Below are 17,061 nucleotides of genomic sequence, written 5' to 3' on the forward strand. Positions count from 1 at the left end.
CTTCTTGGCTTTTTAAAAAAGTAGTTTCTACTTAAGTTTAATTCTGGGAAAGAAGTGTGTCCTTCCAGATAAATTTCTGGACTTCCTTTGATCTGAAAAAGAAAGTAGTATAGCACAGTGTTTTTTTCCTTGTTGCCTGCTCACTAGAATTACTACAACTTTGATACTAGTGTATGGTAATCAGCTAATTTACAACCCATCTCAGAGTACTGATAATAATTACTATTATCATTAAATATTTTAATCCTCAGTTTTCCAATTTTGCCTAATACAAAATATTTATTTACCACTTTTCAATTTTCAGTACAAGGTAGGTTATAAATATCAGGTAAACAGAATTTGAGAATTGTAAGGACTAAAATCATTCACTGTCATTTTTTTATCTTTAGAAAATAAAGTGTCATAAAGCCCTGTAAGTCAAAGCCTGTTCCATGAGAATAACATCTATCTTAAAAAATGTCTTTTGTAGAAATGTTATTATATAAGTAAACTTCCCTCAATATAGAGGAATTATAATTTCATTAAAATATTTTCTTAAATCTTGATGGTTTAACTTGAAATTTAATTAACAAAAAGATACTCCTTATACTTTTAAAGCAACCCTTGTAACCTAGCAATGTAAACCTCACCCCTACCTGGTTTACTCTCTGAGTGCCCAAGGCTCATTACTATACATGTGCTCAGAAGTGATCTCCAGAGGTTTATCTTATTTCAGTTGCTTTTAAATTTTCTATTAGATTTACTATGTTCACATTGCCCAAGTTTAGTGATTTTATATTAGTTTTGGTTTCATGAAGGTGCCAGTAATTGGGAGAAGCACAGAAATCTTTTCAAAACATCATTAAAAAAAAGGAGTACCTTAGTGTTGAGTATCCTTAAAAGTATTACAATTATTAATAGAGCTAAGTTACAGGAGCTAAAAGATCCCAAAGGATCTTTCAATTCATGCTAAGCAATTATGTATTTGTTATTTATTTTTTGTGTTTTAAAATTTTATTTTTTATGACTTTCCAAAGAGGATATGATTTTACCATCCAAGAAAATGGACTTCAGAGAGATCAACCTCCTGAAATAGGAAACACCTCTGTTGTTCGAATCATAATAATGAAAAATGATAATGCAGAGGGAATCATTGAATTTGACCCTAAGTATACTACTTTCAAAGGTAAGTCCAAGTGGCTTAATTGTATGTTTTCCACCATCTTCTCAATTAGAAAGTACCTGGACATAGTATTCAGTTTGAATTTGCATATGTAAAATTTTCTTGGTTTGGTGTGTATGTGTGTGTGCACACACATATATACCTTTATATTTTTATACTTACTAATTTTGAAAATGTTTTTAATTATCAATATGAAGTCTTGAGCCATTCTGTGTATGGCAAAGCCAAATGGTTAAAAATAAGTAATTGTAGAAAAAAAATTATACTTAACCTTAGGATTATTAAAATGTTACAGTTTTAAACATTTTAATGAAAACTTCTCTAAATTATTTAATTTCCTTTGTCATAAGAAATTAGTGAATATTCACTTTTTAGTGAATAATTACCTTTGAAATGACTTTGTTATTGGTGCAGGTGGAGGTAGTGTCTGGATCTTGATCCTATTTTTGGAAATAGTTTGAGTATCACTTTCCCTTTGTAGAAGTTCCCTTCTATAGAAAAAGAGTACAGAGAATTATGGCTATATCCCTTTCTAGGGAGAAAGAGAAAGCTCCCTTTCTAGGAAATGGTTTTATTCAAAGGAAGAATATAAGGGGAATGAAGGGAAGGGAGGGGAAATGGTAATAGGAAAGACAGTAGAATGAATCAGACATAATTTTCTTATATTCATATATGAAGACACGACCAGTGAACTCCACATCATGTACAACCACAAAAATGGGATCCTAATTAGAATAAGTTATACTCCGTGTATGTATAACATGTCAAAATACACTCTACTGTCATGTATATCTGAAAATAACAAATAAAAATGCTATTTAATCTGAAAAATTAACATGTTATCTTGCTTGGGCAAGTAATTTATTGGCTCCATTGTTTCTGTCAAAATTCTTTGGTCATCTCGACATTTTTAAAGTTCATCAAAAAATCATTTAAGGAATTGGTTAATAATGACTTTTATGGGTAAATCATGCAAGATATTACAATTTTCTGAACTTTAGTCTACAACTAGTAAAAGTTGTGTTGAATTTTTGCATGAAGAAAAAAATAGTATTTTGACTATTTTTTCCGTTTCTTAATTTTGATTCACTCTCTTTTCGGGAATCATGGGGTAATACCTCTTTATATATAGTTTTTTATGTAAGTGCACTCTTATTTATCCCTAGATATGTGAACTATATGAAATGATATTTTATTTATTTATTTATTTATTTTTTGCCATTTTGGCCTGGAATGATTTATTCCTTTGAAAAGCACCTTAAACTTTTTTTGTACAAATCACTTATAATTGAGAATGTTAACACTTTTTTTTTTGGTAATTAAGTCTTTCATGATTCTTTATTACTGTTCTATTTCCAGGATGTGTTTCTGTAGGTTAATGTACTCCAAATTGCATTGTAACACATTCATTACTATCAACAAACCTTGTATATTAATCAACTTTTTGCTACAATGTAATTCACAAGAGTATGTGACTGATAATCACACAATTATGAACACATTTTATTTAGTGAAGTTTTCTAAGAAAATCATCATACCTAGAATTTATTTCAAATTGAAAGTCCTGAAGAGGGGATTCATATTGCCCTCAAGGCATTTTAACCCACATTACCAGGAGATCTACAATAAGGTAATTTTAGCAGCTCTGGAGGAAATGCATGGTATTACACCTGTATCAGGTTTTACAACAGGTTTTCAGTGGCTTGTGGTGTTGCATCTTTTCTGTTTAAGAAAAAAAAATCACTCATTAAGAATTTGTTTTTTTTTCATACTATTTTAAAAATTGGGAACAAATACTTCTTTACTCTGGGTCTCTGTAATCTAGTATGCATCAAGAGGGAAAGGCACATATTGTTCCCCAATAGGGGCAACGCACATTTTTCACCAATAGCAGTAAATCGCTTTATTACAGATATTAGAATTCTATTGCCACATGGCCAAGTCAATCAAGAGGACTTAGACGACAGCTGGGCAAATTTTAATGTGTTTATTTCTATAGTTTGTTTTTATGAAAAATTATGTGAAAAAGGAATCCTATAAATAGTAAAAAGAGGCAAATAGTGCTCTATGGCCTTAAGTAAATGGTGTTAATACATTTATACATAAGGTAAAGTTGCTCTGCCTACAAAAAGGACAAAAATAAAAGTAGAGATAGCACAACTGTTCCTATCAAGAGTTGGGAGCAGAAAATATTTCATCCCAAGTTTTGATGCTCTAAAGGGCTAGTAATATAGTTATTTATTATTTCTCCAGGCTAGATTATCTATGCCTTCCACCTCTTCTTTCTGCTTCTTCCTACAGAAATCGACATCAGATGAAACAAATTCACAGCACTCTATTATTTGAGGATGAGGGCTGAGACAACACTGCCAGCAAGGCAGCAAGAACCACAGCCCTCTGAAATAGTAGAGTTCCTGGGAGAATGTGAAACAATATTTATCTACTTTTACAAGAAGATACTGGAAATAAACAGGGGTAAGGATTTTAACATTGACTAGAGGTGTTTTACATTCAGTTTTTTGGAAGCATAACTGATTCAGGTTCTCTGAATCTTCTGGTTAGAAAACACAGGATTACACTATCAACTCATTGAGACAAGAAAAAACGTCACTTGAGGATAACAGGTCCTTGCATTTAAGGTGAATCTGCAACAAGAAATCTGCTCAACTCACAGAGATCTGGAGATTCTTGGGGGGGGGAGGGGAGATGAGCTCTAAGGAGATGAGCCCTATCTGAGATATGCAGGTGAATTTCTTAGTAGATGCTGCCCCAGTAAACCAGATGTGGCTACTGGGCAAGCGGAAGAAAGAGAATACATCTTGTCCTTGACATGCATAGTTGTTTTGACAGTGATACCCAAATTCTGGAAAGACGATTTAGTTTTTACAGGGAATTAATTAGGCAAGACAACTCACTTTCAAAGTAGCTCAACTCTTAGAACTTGGTTTGTACCAATCCTTGAACTACAAACAATTCAAACCACTGGGTCATGCTCAGTCAATAAGTTAAAACTATAAGGATCAAAAGGTCATAAGGGCAGCAGTGAAAACCAAATCCTATTTACCAAAGGAGTGGGATTAAGAAAATCATTTAGTGTATTCTGTACAGAATGGTTTACCGAGGAAGCATATTTTCATTATGGCTCTAGGATGGAAGCGCTTCAGAGTCCCCAGCCCATTCCCCAGATGAAAGCCCCAGTGGCAATGACAGTACCAGGAAACCTAGCCTCCCGCCCACCTCGCTCCCATAACCGTGCTGGGTGGCTGTGGTCCAGTCGCCCTGGTTCCCAAGCTGCAGAGGAACCGGCTGTTGCTCACTCCAGTACATCCAACACCCGGCAGAGTGGGCAGAGAGAGAGAGCCCTTGTGGTGGGTCACAGCCAGCCAGGCTGATAAGGGTACGGCATGTCTTCTGCCCAAGGCTCCGTGGCGCCGTTTGCTTCAAGGGAAGACCTAGGGACCTGGATAGGGCTCTCCCTCGCACCAGAAGTCATCAGCCTGAGGGGTTTCCAGGAGCCACACCTCTCGGGGCAGGTCACTGGCCGAGCCAGAGTCCTCCTTGGGCCTGACAGGTTCCAGCACCCGGTAATAGTGGCAGTCACGGCCATCGTCCGGGTCGTAGGGTGGGGCCAGGATGTCCAGAAAGGCAGCGGGTCCGTCCACCGCGTCGATCTGGTGCAGGTTGTCCCGGTGAGGGGTGAGGATGCAGGGGCCGCTGGCTTCAGTGTACTCAGCCCAAGAGCGCAAAACTCCGGGCCGCGCAGCTTCCCGCTCTCGGGCCTGCAGCGGCGGCTCGAACTGCTGCTCTGGCGGCAGGGCCCGAGGTCGTTGCCATGCAGCTGATGCGCACGGTGCCGTAGAGGACCTTGAGCATACCGTGCATGCCAGGGTGGTCGTGGAGCGGGATGGACGTGCCGCTCTTGAGCAGGAAAACGCCAAGGCTGAAGCTGTCTGTCTCGTATATATGCATGTAGGTGACCGGCGGTAGGTTGGGCGACAGCGGTTGCAGCGTGGCCTTACGCGGGGCGATGTTGAGGTCCTCGGCGCGGACCTGGGTCAGCAGGCTCTTCAGCTTGCTCAGGTTTTCAGGGAAGCCAGGAGGCATAGGCGCCTCCGGGCTAGACGCCGAGCCAAGGTCAGAAGCGCTGCGGCCACCCCCGCTGCCCCGGAAGGTGAGGCACGCCTGGCAGGCGATCCGTTGGATCAGGGAAGCCATGTTGTCTCGGGGCATGCTCGGCTGTTCTTCCGTGTGCCGGGACCGGCTCCCTCCTTTCCTCCGACCTTTGCGGTCCTCGTTGGCCCCCACGGTGGCTAGCAGCCCTAGGCGAGGCGGGAGGCCCCGCAATGATCGGCCCGTCCGGCGCGCGGCGCGCCGGCCGCCGCCAACCTCAGCAGTCACGCCTGAAATGATATTTTAATATATCGAGGTTAGTAGAGCTCAAGTAGAAATAAAGATTTTTAAATTAATTTTTAAATTGAAATCAAGCATTGAGGCTGCATTTTCATATTCACAGTATATTTTAAAGGACCTGAAACCATAACAGAATTTTTTATGTAGATTTTTAAAGTATTCATATAAGTAGCATACATTTTATTTATTTATATTATTATCTTTCAACAAACTATTTAGAACTAATCCATATATAAATTTGTAATCCATATATAAATTTGAAGTTTCTTAAGTCCAGCTAACATTGTCTTATAAACCAAGTCTTTATGTTTGTACATGGTACACAGAGAAGAAATGCCTATACTAATGACTAAATAGGTTGTGTGGATTCTAACCTTTACTGTTCACTATAACTTTCAACATCTAGTGAACTACATTATTCCAAAAAAAAAAAAAAAAAAAAAAAAACGAGTCATGAAATTGTCACTAATCCTTTTTAAAGTGATAGCTTGCCTTGTCACATTATGTTTAGTTACCTAGTTTAATTTGTCTGAATCGTATAAAAGTTGGTTGCTTTTTCTGGTGTACCAGTTAACTCCCAGTTCCCCTTACAGTGGAGGAGGATGTTCGAGCAACTGCGATCCCAGTGGTGAGGCTGCATGGAACTTATGGCATCGTGACTGCTGATGTCATCACCCAGAGCTCCTCTGCTGTTCCAGGGGGCATCAGTTATATGCTGCACAGCAGTTCAGTCACCTTTTAGCATGGACAGAACTTAAGTTTTATAAATGTCTCCATCACTGATGGCAGTGAAAGGTTGGTAATCCAGGAAACTGTGTGGGCCCACATAAAACATGATATTGAGATCTGACTCTAACATGCACCCATAATACATGTGCCCATTGAGAAAGAGCAGATGAAAGACTTTAGGGTATGTTGGGCATAGGGAAAGGGGTCCCGGGACCATCGTTGTGTATGTGTTTCCTTTCAAATAGAAGAGATAATTTCTATTTCTGGAGACTTAAAAACTCTAATCAGAATGTGGAAACATCCTTCAGTGCACTGCCTTAAGCCTTAAGCAACTGAAAAGAGAGGAGGAAAGTCTAATAACTGTCCCAGGTTATGTAATATTGATGCTGATCATTCATGCTTTCAGTTAAGCACCCTCTTCTTCCATTTGGAGTCGGACTACTGTGCCTTGAATATGTTTGATCAATTTGGAAAATGACTAGTTATTTGGATTTTACAAGCATTTTAATATGTTTAGACTCAGAATTGCTCCTTCTCGCTATGCAGTGAATTTGAGGAGCCTTTTGAAATTCTTCTCACTGGAGCTACTGGTGGAGCGATCCTTGGGCGCCACCTAGTGAGCAGAATCACCATAACCAAGAGTGAATCTCCATTTAGCACTATAAGATTTCTCAATCAAAGCAAAATTTCTGTTCCTAACCCCAATTCAACAATGATTTTATCCTTGGTCCTCAAAAGAACTGGAAGACTCTTAGGAGAGATTCAGGTAGAGTTATTCTTTTTTTTGGTTTTAAAAATAATTTTTGATAGATTGTATATGATTTTGGATTTTCTTCTCCAAATATATATATGCTTATTCACAATCAATAAATAGTATTTATTAATTACCTTGTATGGGTAAAATGGTTTCTGGATAAGATGAAGTACATAAAAGTGTATTGGACATACGTCTATCCTCAAGGAATTCTTGAGAGCAAGTTAATGATTCTGTTTAAATTAATAACTTCAACAAATATTTTTTTTATTTTTATGTGTTTTTTTTTTCCCGGTACCAGGGATTGAACTCAGGGGCACTGAATCACTGAACCACATCCCCAGCCCTTTGGAGTGTTTTATTTAGAGACAGTGTATCATTGAGTTGCTTAGTGCCTTGCTAAGTTGCTGAGGTTGTCTTTGAACTCGTGATCCTCCTGCCCATCCTCTTAAGAGCCACTTGGATTATAGGCATGTGCTACTATGCCCAGCTTCAACAAATATTTATTGGGAGATTTCTAGGTGCTGATCCTGTTTTAAGTACTAAGAATATATTTGTGAATTAGATCTCTTATGTGTTCTTACAGAGTGCTCACTTTAGAAAACATCATTAAACAGTAATAAAATTAGTAAAAACACATTATCTGATGACAATTAAGGCTCTGTTTATAAAATTGGGAGATACATTTGTGAATGACCGGCTGTCTACTTTTCTTTTTTGTGTGGCACTGGAGGATGAACTTAGGACACTCTATCATTGAACTTTACCTGAGCCCTTTATTATTTTTTCATTTTGAAATGGATTTTGCTAAGATTTTGGCCTTGAACTTGCAAACCTCCTCTTTAGCCTCCTAACTAGCTGGGATCCCAGGCTTGTTCCACCAAGCCTGGCTGCTGGCTACCTTTAATTGGATGTTGAGGATATGATGTTGAAGTTGAAGGCTGAGGGCATGTAATTGTTAGTTAAGTATGTGGGAGTCCTGCAGAGACATAGCCTGATGTGAGTTAGGAGAGGTCCCAGTGGTCAGGGCTTGCAAATAATGGTACAAGAGTACAAGATAGATTAGAGGGCTCAATAGGTATTTAATCACATAGAATCTCCTTTTCCAGGTGAAAGATCAATTCTAGGTGAAAATAGGATGCTATTACAGAGACTTAAGAATGGGAATAATGTCATGGATTGTCATCGAAAGCATCTCACCCTGACTACTGTTAGGAAAGTGGTTTGCCATTGAAGCAGTGTAGAAGCACCAGGATTAAGTTAGGAGGCTATTGCCCTCTGCAGAAATGGTGGTGGAAAGAGATGATCAGTGAATAGATATTGAGTGTGTTTTGGAGGAAAATTCACTGGGTTCAAATTGGAGACTGAGAGAAAGAGAGGAATCAAGGATACCTTCTAGAATTTTAGTTTGAACAATTGGCTAAATAGTACTGTTTTCTGATATTCAGAAGTTTGGGGGTGAATCAGGAGTTCTGTTTTGCCATGTTAATTTGAGATACTAGTTGACATGCCAGTGGAGGAGTCAAGTAGGCAGGGGAGTGTGTGAGTGCATGCACAGTGTGTGGTCAGGGCTGCGGCACAGACTAGGAATGCACTGACACTCAGAGAGTTGTTTGAAACCTTGAGATCAAAGAGTGTAGATAGTGATGTGGAAAGTATGTAGCTGAGCCCTGGGCTTCTGGAATTTAGCATTCAGAGCAGAGAACTAGCAAAGAAGACTGAAAGTAAAGGAGGAAGAAAACCAGGAAGGCATGTGCCCTGTAAGTACCATACAAGCCAAGAAAGATAGCATATAGTGTTGCTGGAAGATCAAATGACAAGCAAAAACAAGTGCCCTGTTTTTTTTTCCTTCATAGTTGATATGAAAAATATGAAATTTGGAATTATTGAAATTTAAAAATACATTTATTATAATGTGAAAATTTGTTACTTGTAACAACTTATGAAGATTTCTGTTCATTTTACAATAGGAATTTAACTACATAGACATGCAGGTTATAATTGCAAATGCCATTGTTTTATTAAAAAATAAGCTGATGAAGTAGGAATTCTCTGGATTTATCCTATAATAGTTTTGTAATATATGTATGTTAGTTTTTTTCTAATACTACATATACTGCAATAATCCTTTGGTTAAAACTGATCTTCTCTATTAAAAAATAAAAAACAAAACATTTTGCAGGTAAACTGGGAGACAATAGGACCCAATTCTCAGAAAACCTTACCACCACAGAACAGAGACATTGCAGACCCAGTGAGCAGATCATTCTTTTTTGGAGATGGAGAAGATGGAGTGAAAACCATAATTCTGACAATCTATCCTCATGAAGAAATTGAAATTGAAAAGACCTTTGTAATTAAACTTAAACTTGTGAAAGGAGATGCTAACTTAGACTCCGGAGCTAAAGATATTACATTAACTGTAAGTCTGACTTTACCTACAAAATTTCAGATTTAATAGATTTACCAAATTCATTTATAGTGTTTGAAACTCTATATGCTTGTGTTGAATTGAAAATTATGAAGCCATAAGAAGTCATAGTAATTCCAACAGATCAAACCTTTTTATTTTTATGTTTGTTCATGACATAGCCTGATTATTAGCAATTTTAAAAAGTTTTAAGAGAGTGATACTTATTTTACAATCTTTGAGAAAATTTGTTTTGGCAATATCTGGCACTTTTACAGAGGAAGTATTTGTTATGTCATATTTGTCTTCAAAAATAAAGAAAAATTATTAATGTGCTATAAATCAGGTTTTTTGAAGGAAGAATGCACTTGTTTGATTAGCACAATGATTTGGTATTATATTAGACCTGGATTCTATATATGTGATATGAATCACCTAGTCATGAGGGCCAGAATTACTGGGAATTAAGTAGCCCCGTATTAGTAAGCTACTGAAAACAATGTAGAGAGAGAGAGCACTATTTGATTTTTTTTGTTTGTGTGTTTGGAAAATACTCTTGTTTGAGAATCTACTTCTGTCATAGTATTCTGAAGAAAGAGAACCAGTAGGACACATACACATAGAGTGATTGCAAAAGAGAAAGAGATTTTAAGGAACTGTCTCCTGTGATTATGGGAGTTGGCAGGCAGGAGACCCAGGAAAGAACTGAAGCTGTCTGTGGGTCTTGAGTGGGAATTCGTGGGGCAGGCCAGCAGGCTGCAAACTCAAGCTAGGTTCCTGAGTTACAGTCTTGAGGCACAATTTCCTTCTGCTGCAAGAAACATCAGTGTTTGCTTTTCAGTTCTTCAGTTGGCTGGATAAGACCACCCACTATAGAGGCTAATCTCCTTTATTTAGAGCCAGCTGATCCTTAAGGTTAATCATATCTATAGAACACCTTTGACAACATCCAGACTGTTGTTTGAGCAAACAACTGGAGGTGTAGTCCTTCCGCCTTGCCCCTCGGGTTTCTCTCATAGCACTGCGTGTCTGAGGTCCACCCTCGTTGCAGTTTGGCCACATACACTTTTTTCTTGATTATGGTTGACTGATATTCCACGGAGGGTACACAGCCTAAGGAGTTCACCCACTGTTCACCCGCTGAGGACACCCTGGGTTGCTGTGCCACTGGACTGCCATAGCTCTGATGCTCTGAATGTGCAGTCAGGCATTTGTTCAAACACCCGTTCTCTTTTCTCTTGGATGAATACTTAGTGGAACTGCTGGGTCATATGGCCATTCTGAATTTAACTTTCTGATAAGCTGCCACACTGCTTTACAAAGTGGCTGTAGGACTTCACATTCCCTCCAGCATGACACCACAACTCCAACTTCTCCAACTCCTCAATGACACCTGTGATTTGACACTTTTTATCATAGCTCTCCTAGTGTGTGTTAGGTGGTGTGTCAAGTGGTTTTGCATGGCACTGAACCACCAATGCATGCTGATGCCTTTCACAGGCTTCTTGGCCTCTTGTATATTTTCTTTGGAGAAAAGCTTTTGCAACCCAGGTGTGGCAGTGCATAACTGTTATTGCAGCTGCTCCAGAGGCTGAGACAAGAGGATCTCAAGTTCAAGGCCAGCCTGGGTGATTTAGTGAGACTGTCTCCAAATAAAATATGGAGAGCTGGGATGCTGTTCAGAGGTAGTGCTGGTCTAGCATGCAGGAGGCACTGGGTTCAATTCCCAGGATGAAGAAAGAAGGGAGGGGAAGGCAGCTGGCTTCAGGCAAATCTTTTGTCCTGAATTAAGTTGGATGGTCTTTTTGTTGTTGAGTCATGAATTCTTTATATATCATGAATACTAAACCCTTATCTGATACATGATTGATAAACACTTCTCCATTCCATTGGCTGCCTTTTCAGTTTTTCTTGTCCTCCTCTAAATGAAAAAGGTTTTCATTTTGATGAAGTCCAATTTTTCTACTTTTTCATTTTGTTTCTAGTGCTTTGAATGCCAAAATTAAGCAAGTTTTGTTAAACATTTGTTGACCAAATGCCAACTCTATCATATTCCTTCAAATTGGGTTTTATTTCTATAAAGTCATCAGTAACATCTCCACCTTCATTTCTACTTTAGTTTCTTTCACACCTTTTAAAAATATATGCCTTTATCTGTTTGTTTGTTTGTTTTCATGTGATGCTGAGGATGGAACTCATGTGCTAGGCAAGGGCTCTACCACTGAGCTACAACACTAGTCTGGCACCTTTTCTCAATGGTGTTTTGCAATTGCACACATTGATGGTGTTTGTTGTTGCATATTGCTGCATGTGATACACAATGTAACAATGCCATTTGGCCAGGATTCCTCCTTAGCAGTTCCCCTCCCCCCACCTCACACCTGCCCCTTCTTTTCTCCCACTGGTCTCCCTTTGATTGTCATGATGTCTGCCCCCACCTTCCTTTCCATTTTTCCTCTCTAGCTTCCACATAAGAGATAAAATATAGGACCCCTGACCTTCTGAATTCTTTACATATTATCTCCTTTTTTTATTAGCCTAAAAGTTTATGGATCTTGTTGGTGTTTTTAAACAATCAACCTTTTGATTCATTGTTTTTTTCTATTGCTCTTCTGTTCTCTCCTTTTTTTTTAGATCTCTGCTCCAATATTTAGTATTTTCTTCCTTGTTTGTCTTTGGGTTTAGTTTCCTCACCTTTTCCTAGTTTCTTAAGGTGTGAAGTTGAGATTGGACACAGAGCTCTTGTCCTCAATTGATTTCTTCCTTCCTTCTTTCTTTCTTTCTTTCTTTCTTTCTTTCTTTCTTTCTTTCTTTCTTTCTTTCTTTCTTTCTTTCTTTCTTTCTTTCTCTCTTTTTTTTTGACACAGAGTCTCACTAAGCTTCTGAGGCTGGCCTTGAATTTTGGATCATCCTGCCTGGGCCTCCTGGTCACTGAGTTTACAGGCATGTACCATTGAGCACAGCTATGGTTTCCTGGCTATTGCTCATTTTTTTCTTCTACAATGATTCTTCAACTTACTCTATGAATGTTTAAAAATAACCTTGTCCTGCTGCGCAATGCAACATTTTTAATTGCCATCCTCTAAGTGTCTCTGTGGTGACTCTCACTTGAAGTTTTACCCAAGCCTTCAGTATCCCCCAAAATCCAGGTTTGGGTGGCCTTCCCTGCTGAGGAAGAGGTGACTCCAGGGAAGGACACAACCATATACAACACACACACACACACACACACACACACCACACACACACACACACACACACACACACACACACCTCATTCCTCACACATAGCCTTGCACCCTGACACACATGCACAAATTAACACACACCTCACACACACCACATACACCAGACACTACACACATACTCCTTCTCTGGGCTCCACTTACAGTGCACCCCAGTGTATCACTGCAACACCAAAGAGCAACCTCTGCAAGGAACCTCACAAACCAGACCCAGCCCAGGAACCAAAATCCCCAATCCCCTCCTCGCCCAGGAGAAAACCTACGAACAGGTGCCACACTTCGTGTGTCTGTGAGCCAGGGACACCTCCCCAGTGCTCCTGAACACGTGTAGGAAATCTCTCTCAGAAGCTTCCTGGGGATCCAATGGGTTCCATTACCAAACAATAACTACCCAGTTCCTGACAACTCCCAGAGGCCAATAAGGTCTCACCTCTAAGGAAGAGCACCTGCCAACCAGGGAGCACCAACACATGGGCCCTGCAGCACGGTAGAGGTGCACCCAGCCCCACACCTCAACATGTAGACCCAGAAGAGAGTGGGACCCACACGTGGCCCAGCCACAACTCCTGATACACTCACATATTTGGTCTAGGGCTGGGAAAGGAAGGTGGAGACCCAGGGTCTGAATCCCGTAGACTCCTGTGGGATGCATCAGACACTGGAGGCAGCCAGGCCATTGCCCATGTGGTAGCACTTCTAGAGCCAGCTGGACTGCAGTGCAGTAAGTTTGCAGGGAAAAAGTTTGGTGGCAGGGGACACAGGGCAGCAGTGAGGGTGGCTCAGACAGCCTAGCTAAGTCACCAGGGAAAAGAGCAGGGGCTGGGATGGGTGGAGGTGGCATGGTTCACTCACTCTTTGGATAGTCCAGGACCCATCATCAGAACTGGGCTCAGCTACATTTTTTCTGCCAATTACTGGAGCCTGGGGACAAGCACAGGTCCCTGTCTTCCTGCAGCACTTCCCAGCACTCCATCTCTTCCTCCAGGGATTGGGCCACCAAGGAGTTACTGTTCTCAGAATCTACACAGGAAGATGAAGGACAGGTCAAATCATGGAAAAGGCAGAAAGCACCAGAAGGCCACACTAGGATGACCCCTGTAGAGATCAGTCCTGTCCTCCCCCAAGGCCCTGCTGTGGTTTCTGGTATCAGCCAGGCAGGATGTGGCCAAGGACTCAGCCCCAGCTGCAAAGAGCAAATCAGACAGAAAGAGCCTCGACTGCCAAGAGCATGCAATCCCAGCAACTGGGGAGGCTGAGGCAGGAGGATTCCAAGTATGAGGCCAGCCTCAGCAACTAAGTGAAGCCCTGTCTTAACATAAAAATCAAAAGGGATGGGGATGTGGCTCAGTAGTAGAACACCTCCAGGTTCAATCACTAGTACCAAGGAAGAAACAGAAAAGGGTAGTACAGGAGAAATGTAGAGGAAAAGAAAAGAAACGGGCAGGGCAGGGCCAATGTCCACAATACTCCAAACTCTGCATCTCTGAAACAATCTGCCCTTTCCTTCCTACAAGAAAAGGCCTCCTTCCTCAGGACCATAAAGCCTCAGTCCAGGTACCTCCTAGTTGAGGCCTGCCTACCTTAGCCTAGCACTACCCCATCCATCCACCCTCTTGTCTGTGGAGAACCCCACCTGATCAGATATGTCACCCACACAGTGCACACACAGCCACTCAAGATTGCATACCTGAGCCCAAATTTTTTCCTTCTAAGAATCTCTATTGTCAAACCTGGGTCTTGATGACATGGTGCCATTTCAAGCCTGTGCTTGAAACCTCTGAGCTGACTTCCCAAGGCCCATGCCTGCTGGGCTCCAGGTGTCCCCTCCCCTTACCCCTGCTCTTTTTCCTCTCACAGCTCTTTTACCATTGCATCTCCTCCCTACACATTCTACGAAGACCTTAGGCCCAGAGTGCTGGAGGAAGAAAAACCTCAGGCACACACACTAAAGGAGGTCTCAGACCCTATACCAATTCCTCATGCAGGACTCAGACTCTATGTTTAGTTCCTGTGGAGATGTCAAACTCAACACCAAAACCACATGAAGGACTCAGACCCTATACCAAGTCTTCTAACTGCCCACACATAAAACATCACCAAAAAGTTGGAAAATTTTCTGCCACATACCCCACTCCCAGACCACTTCCCTTTCACAGCTGACATTTTACAACAAACCCAGGATTCTGATGGGCCTCCCCCCCCCATTATACCAGCTGGACAGATAGCTCTAGTGAACCTAACCCAGTCAGAACCTGGCATCTTCTCTGGCCCCAGGGACAGAATCAGGAGCTACAGGGCTCCTACTAGAATAGGACACACCCACTCCCTCCTGGGGGTGTTCATGATGGTGAGCTGGATGTTGGACCTTGTCCAACATCAGTTTCACCTGCAGCCTGAGGAGATAGTTGTCATGTGCAAAAGGGTTGGGCTGCCAGGACCAGAGAAAGGAGCAAGACCCTAGGCACACCCAAACCTTCATGCCAGGCCCTGGCTTCCTGTGTCTTCCAACACAAACAGCCCCAGGGACTACTGTAAATCTCAAGAGACAGAGTCAACAAAAACAAATGTGACCATCTGATTTCCAAAAGATGCCTGGCTTCCCTGCTAATGGAGATCATAACTGGATCCACAGGTACCACTTCTGCCCACCCCACTGGACTATGAACAAGATGAAGGGCTCCAAGCACTGGGGAGGGGAGGGTGGCAGAGGAGATGAAACCTCAGGCACACTGCAGCCAAGGCAGGTAGAGAGGCTGGGGGCTAGCAGAGGTTGCCTTGCTAAGCATCCAGTCCTGGGGTGCAGGAGCATGTTCTCTAAACAGACTGGCCAGGAGCAGGAATCTGTGTAGGGAGGCAGCCGAGCAGCTGCAGGTGGGTGGGAATGGCCAGGCCAGGCTGCCCACAGCTTCACACCCTGCCAGGGCAGAGCATTACAGCTGCTCAGCACACAAGTTTCCTTAGAAATGTGAAGAAGAGCTGGATACAGTGTGAAACACTTGTCATCCTAGCAATATAGGAGGCTAAAGCAGAAGGATAACAGGTTCAAAGCCAGCCTAAGCAATGAGGACCCATCTCAAAATAAAAAACAAAAATAAAAAGGGCTGAGGATATTGCTCAATGGTTAAACACCCCTAGGTTCAATCCTCAGGACCAGAAAGTGTGTGAAAGCTCATACCAGCTCACTGACACTAGACAAGCTCCAAAGGCCTCTGAAATGCTCCACTTCAAGAGATCAAATGCCAGATGTATGTGATGATAATTCTGTTATATCTCAAAAGCAAACACACCTGGGCACAGCACAGCAGGCTTTACGAGCCCACTCTGTGGCAGGCGCTGGGGGCAGAGGGGAGCAGAACTGAGACACAGATGCCACGGCCCAGTCCTCTTTCCCACCTGGTGCACATCCACTCCCTCCCTGGGCTGGGCCTCCAGTGGAGCCTCCTGGGATGCCTTAAGGGAAGGGAACCTTGCTATTTGGACTTCATTCTTGTTAGATGGGGTCTCACCCACTCATGCCTGGGACTGGACTGAACCCCACCCACCCTGGGCCCCAGAGTCAAGTATGCTTCCCTCCCAAGTGGTGTCCACCATCCTGGCTCCAAGCAGCACACTCCCCACCTCCCAGGAGCCTTGATTCTTTGGCAACTCTGAACTTACTTCCTCCATCATAGAAACATACATCCTCCAGGAAAACACAGAATTAAATAGAAACATGGTTCCTAGACCTTCATGCCTCCTCCAGGAATCTCCCAGCATTGGGGAAAGAGTTCCAACTGGGTCCTTGGGGACCTGGGCAGAAAAGGGTGGCCACACCTCTCAAAGCCCTCACCCCACCCCCAACCCCTGCCTGTGCAGAGACCCCAGGTTTCCCCCCATGATTTCATGCAAGGGACCTCTAGACATGGGTACCTGGCAGAACACATTGGGCCCCGTATTCCTACCAGCAGGTGAAATCACCTGGAAAACTTCCATGTGACTGAGAGAAGTGGCCTCCCTCTGCTGCAGAGCCAAGTTCCCAGTTCCTGTTTCAGTTTCAATTCCTGTAAACAGTTACCTCCAGGTGTGAGGAAGCCAGGGCTTGCACCCCTGCCAGGCTTTGGCTCAGGGGAGGTGTCAGCCAAGTCTGCCCTCTCTCCCTACCTGCAGGGATGGGCAGCCCCTGGAAGGCAGCACTTGGTAGTTTAAGGGATGACAAATGTAGGCCTGGATAAAAAATGAACTATCAGAACACTGTAATGAGAAGTAGTGCCTAGAAAATGTTGGGTTCCTGCACAGGGAGGGTCCCTGCCCGGTTCTATTCAGATATTTCCAGGAAACCTGATACCTTTTGCCTTTTGAATTGTAAATAACT

General features: G+C 42.1%; 1 protein-coding gene and 1 long non-coding RNA gene across 2 annotated transcripts; one reads left to right on the forward strand and one right to left on the reverse strand.

The window, feature by feature from the left end:
- The first annotated feature begins 1,030 nt into the window (after window positions 1–1,030).
- LOC144373514 (uncharacterized) lies at window positions 1,031–9,735 on the forward strand. The gene is made up of 4 exons (XR_013433169.1): window positions 1,031–1,165; window positions 6,166–6,367; window positions 6,848–7,067; window positions 9,238–9,735. It is a non-coding gene; the product is annotated as an uncharacterized LOC144373514 (long non-coding RNA).
- Window positions 2,604–5,530, reverse strand: LOC101962161 (2-aminoethanethiol dioxygenase). Its single transcript, XM_005339822.5, is given in 2 exon segments — window positions 2,604–4,984; window positions 4,986–5,530. Coding segments are annotated over 2 exon segments (777 nt in total). The 5' UTR covers window positions 5,393–5,530; the 3' UTR covers window positions 2,604–4,614.
- Window positions 9,736–17,061: the final 7,326 nt, after the last annotated feature.

This window comes from Ictidomys tridecemlineatus, unplaced genomic scaffold (assembly GCF_052094955.1).
Source record: "Ictidomys tridecemlineatus isolate mIctTri1 unplaced genomic scaffold, mIctTri1.hap1 Scaffold_42, whole genome shotgun sequence".
Taxonomy (NCBI): Eukaryota; Metazoa; Chordata; class Mammalia; order Rodentia; family Sciuridae; genus Ictidomys; species Ictidomys tridecemlineatus.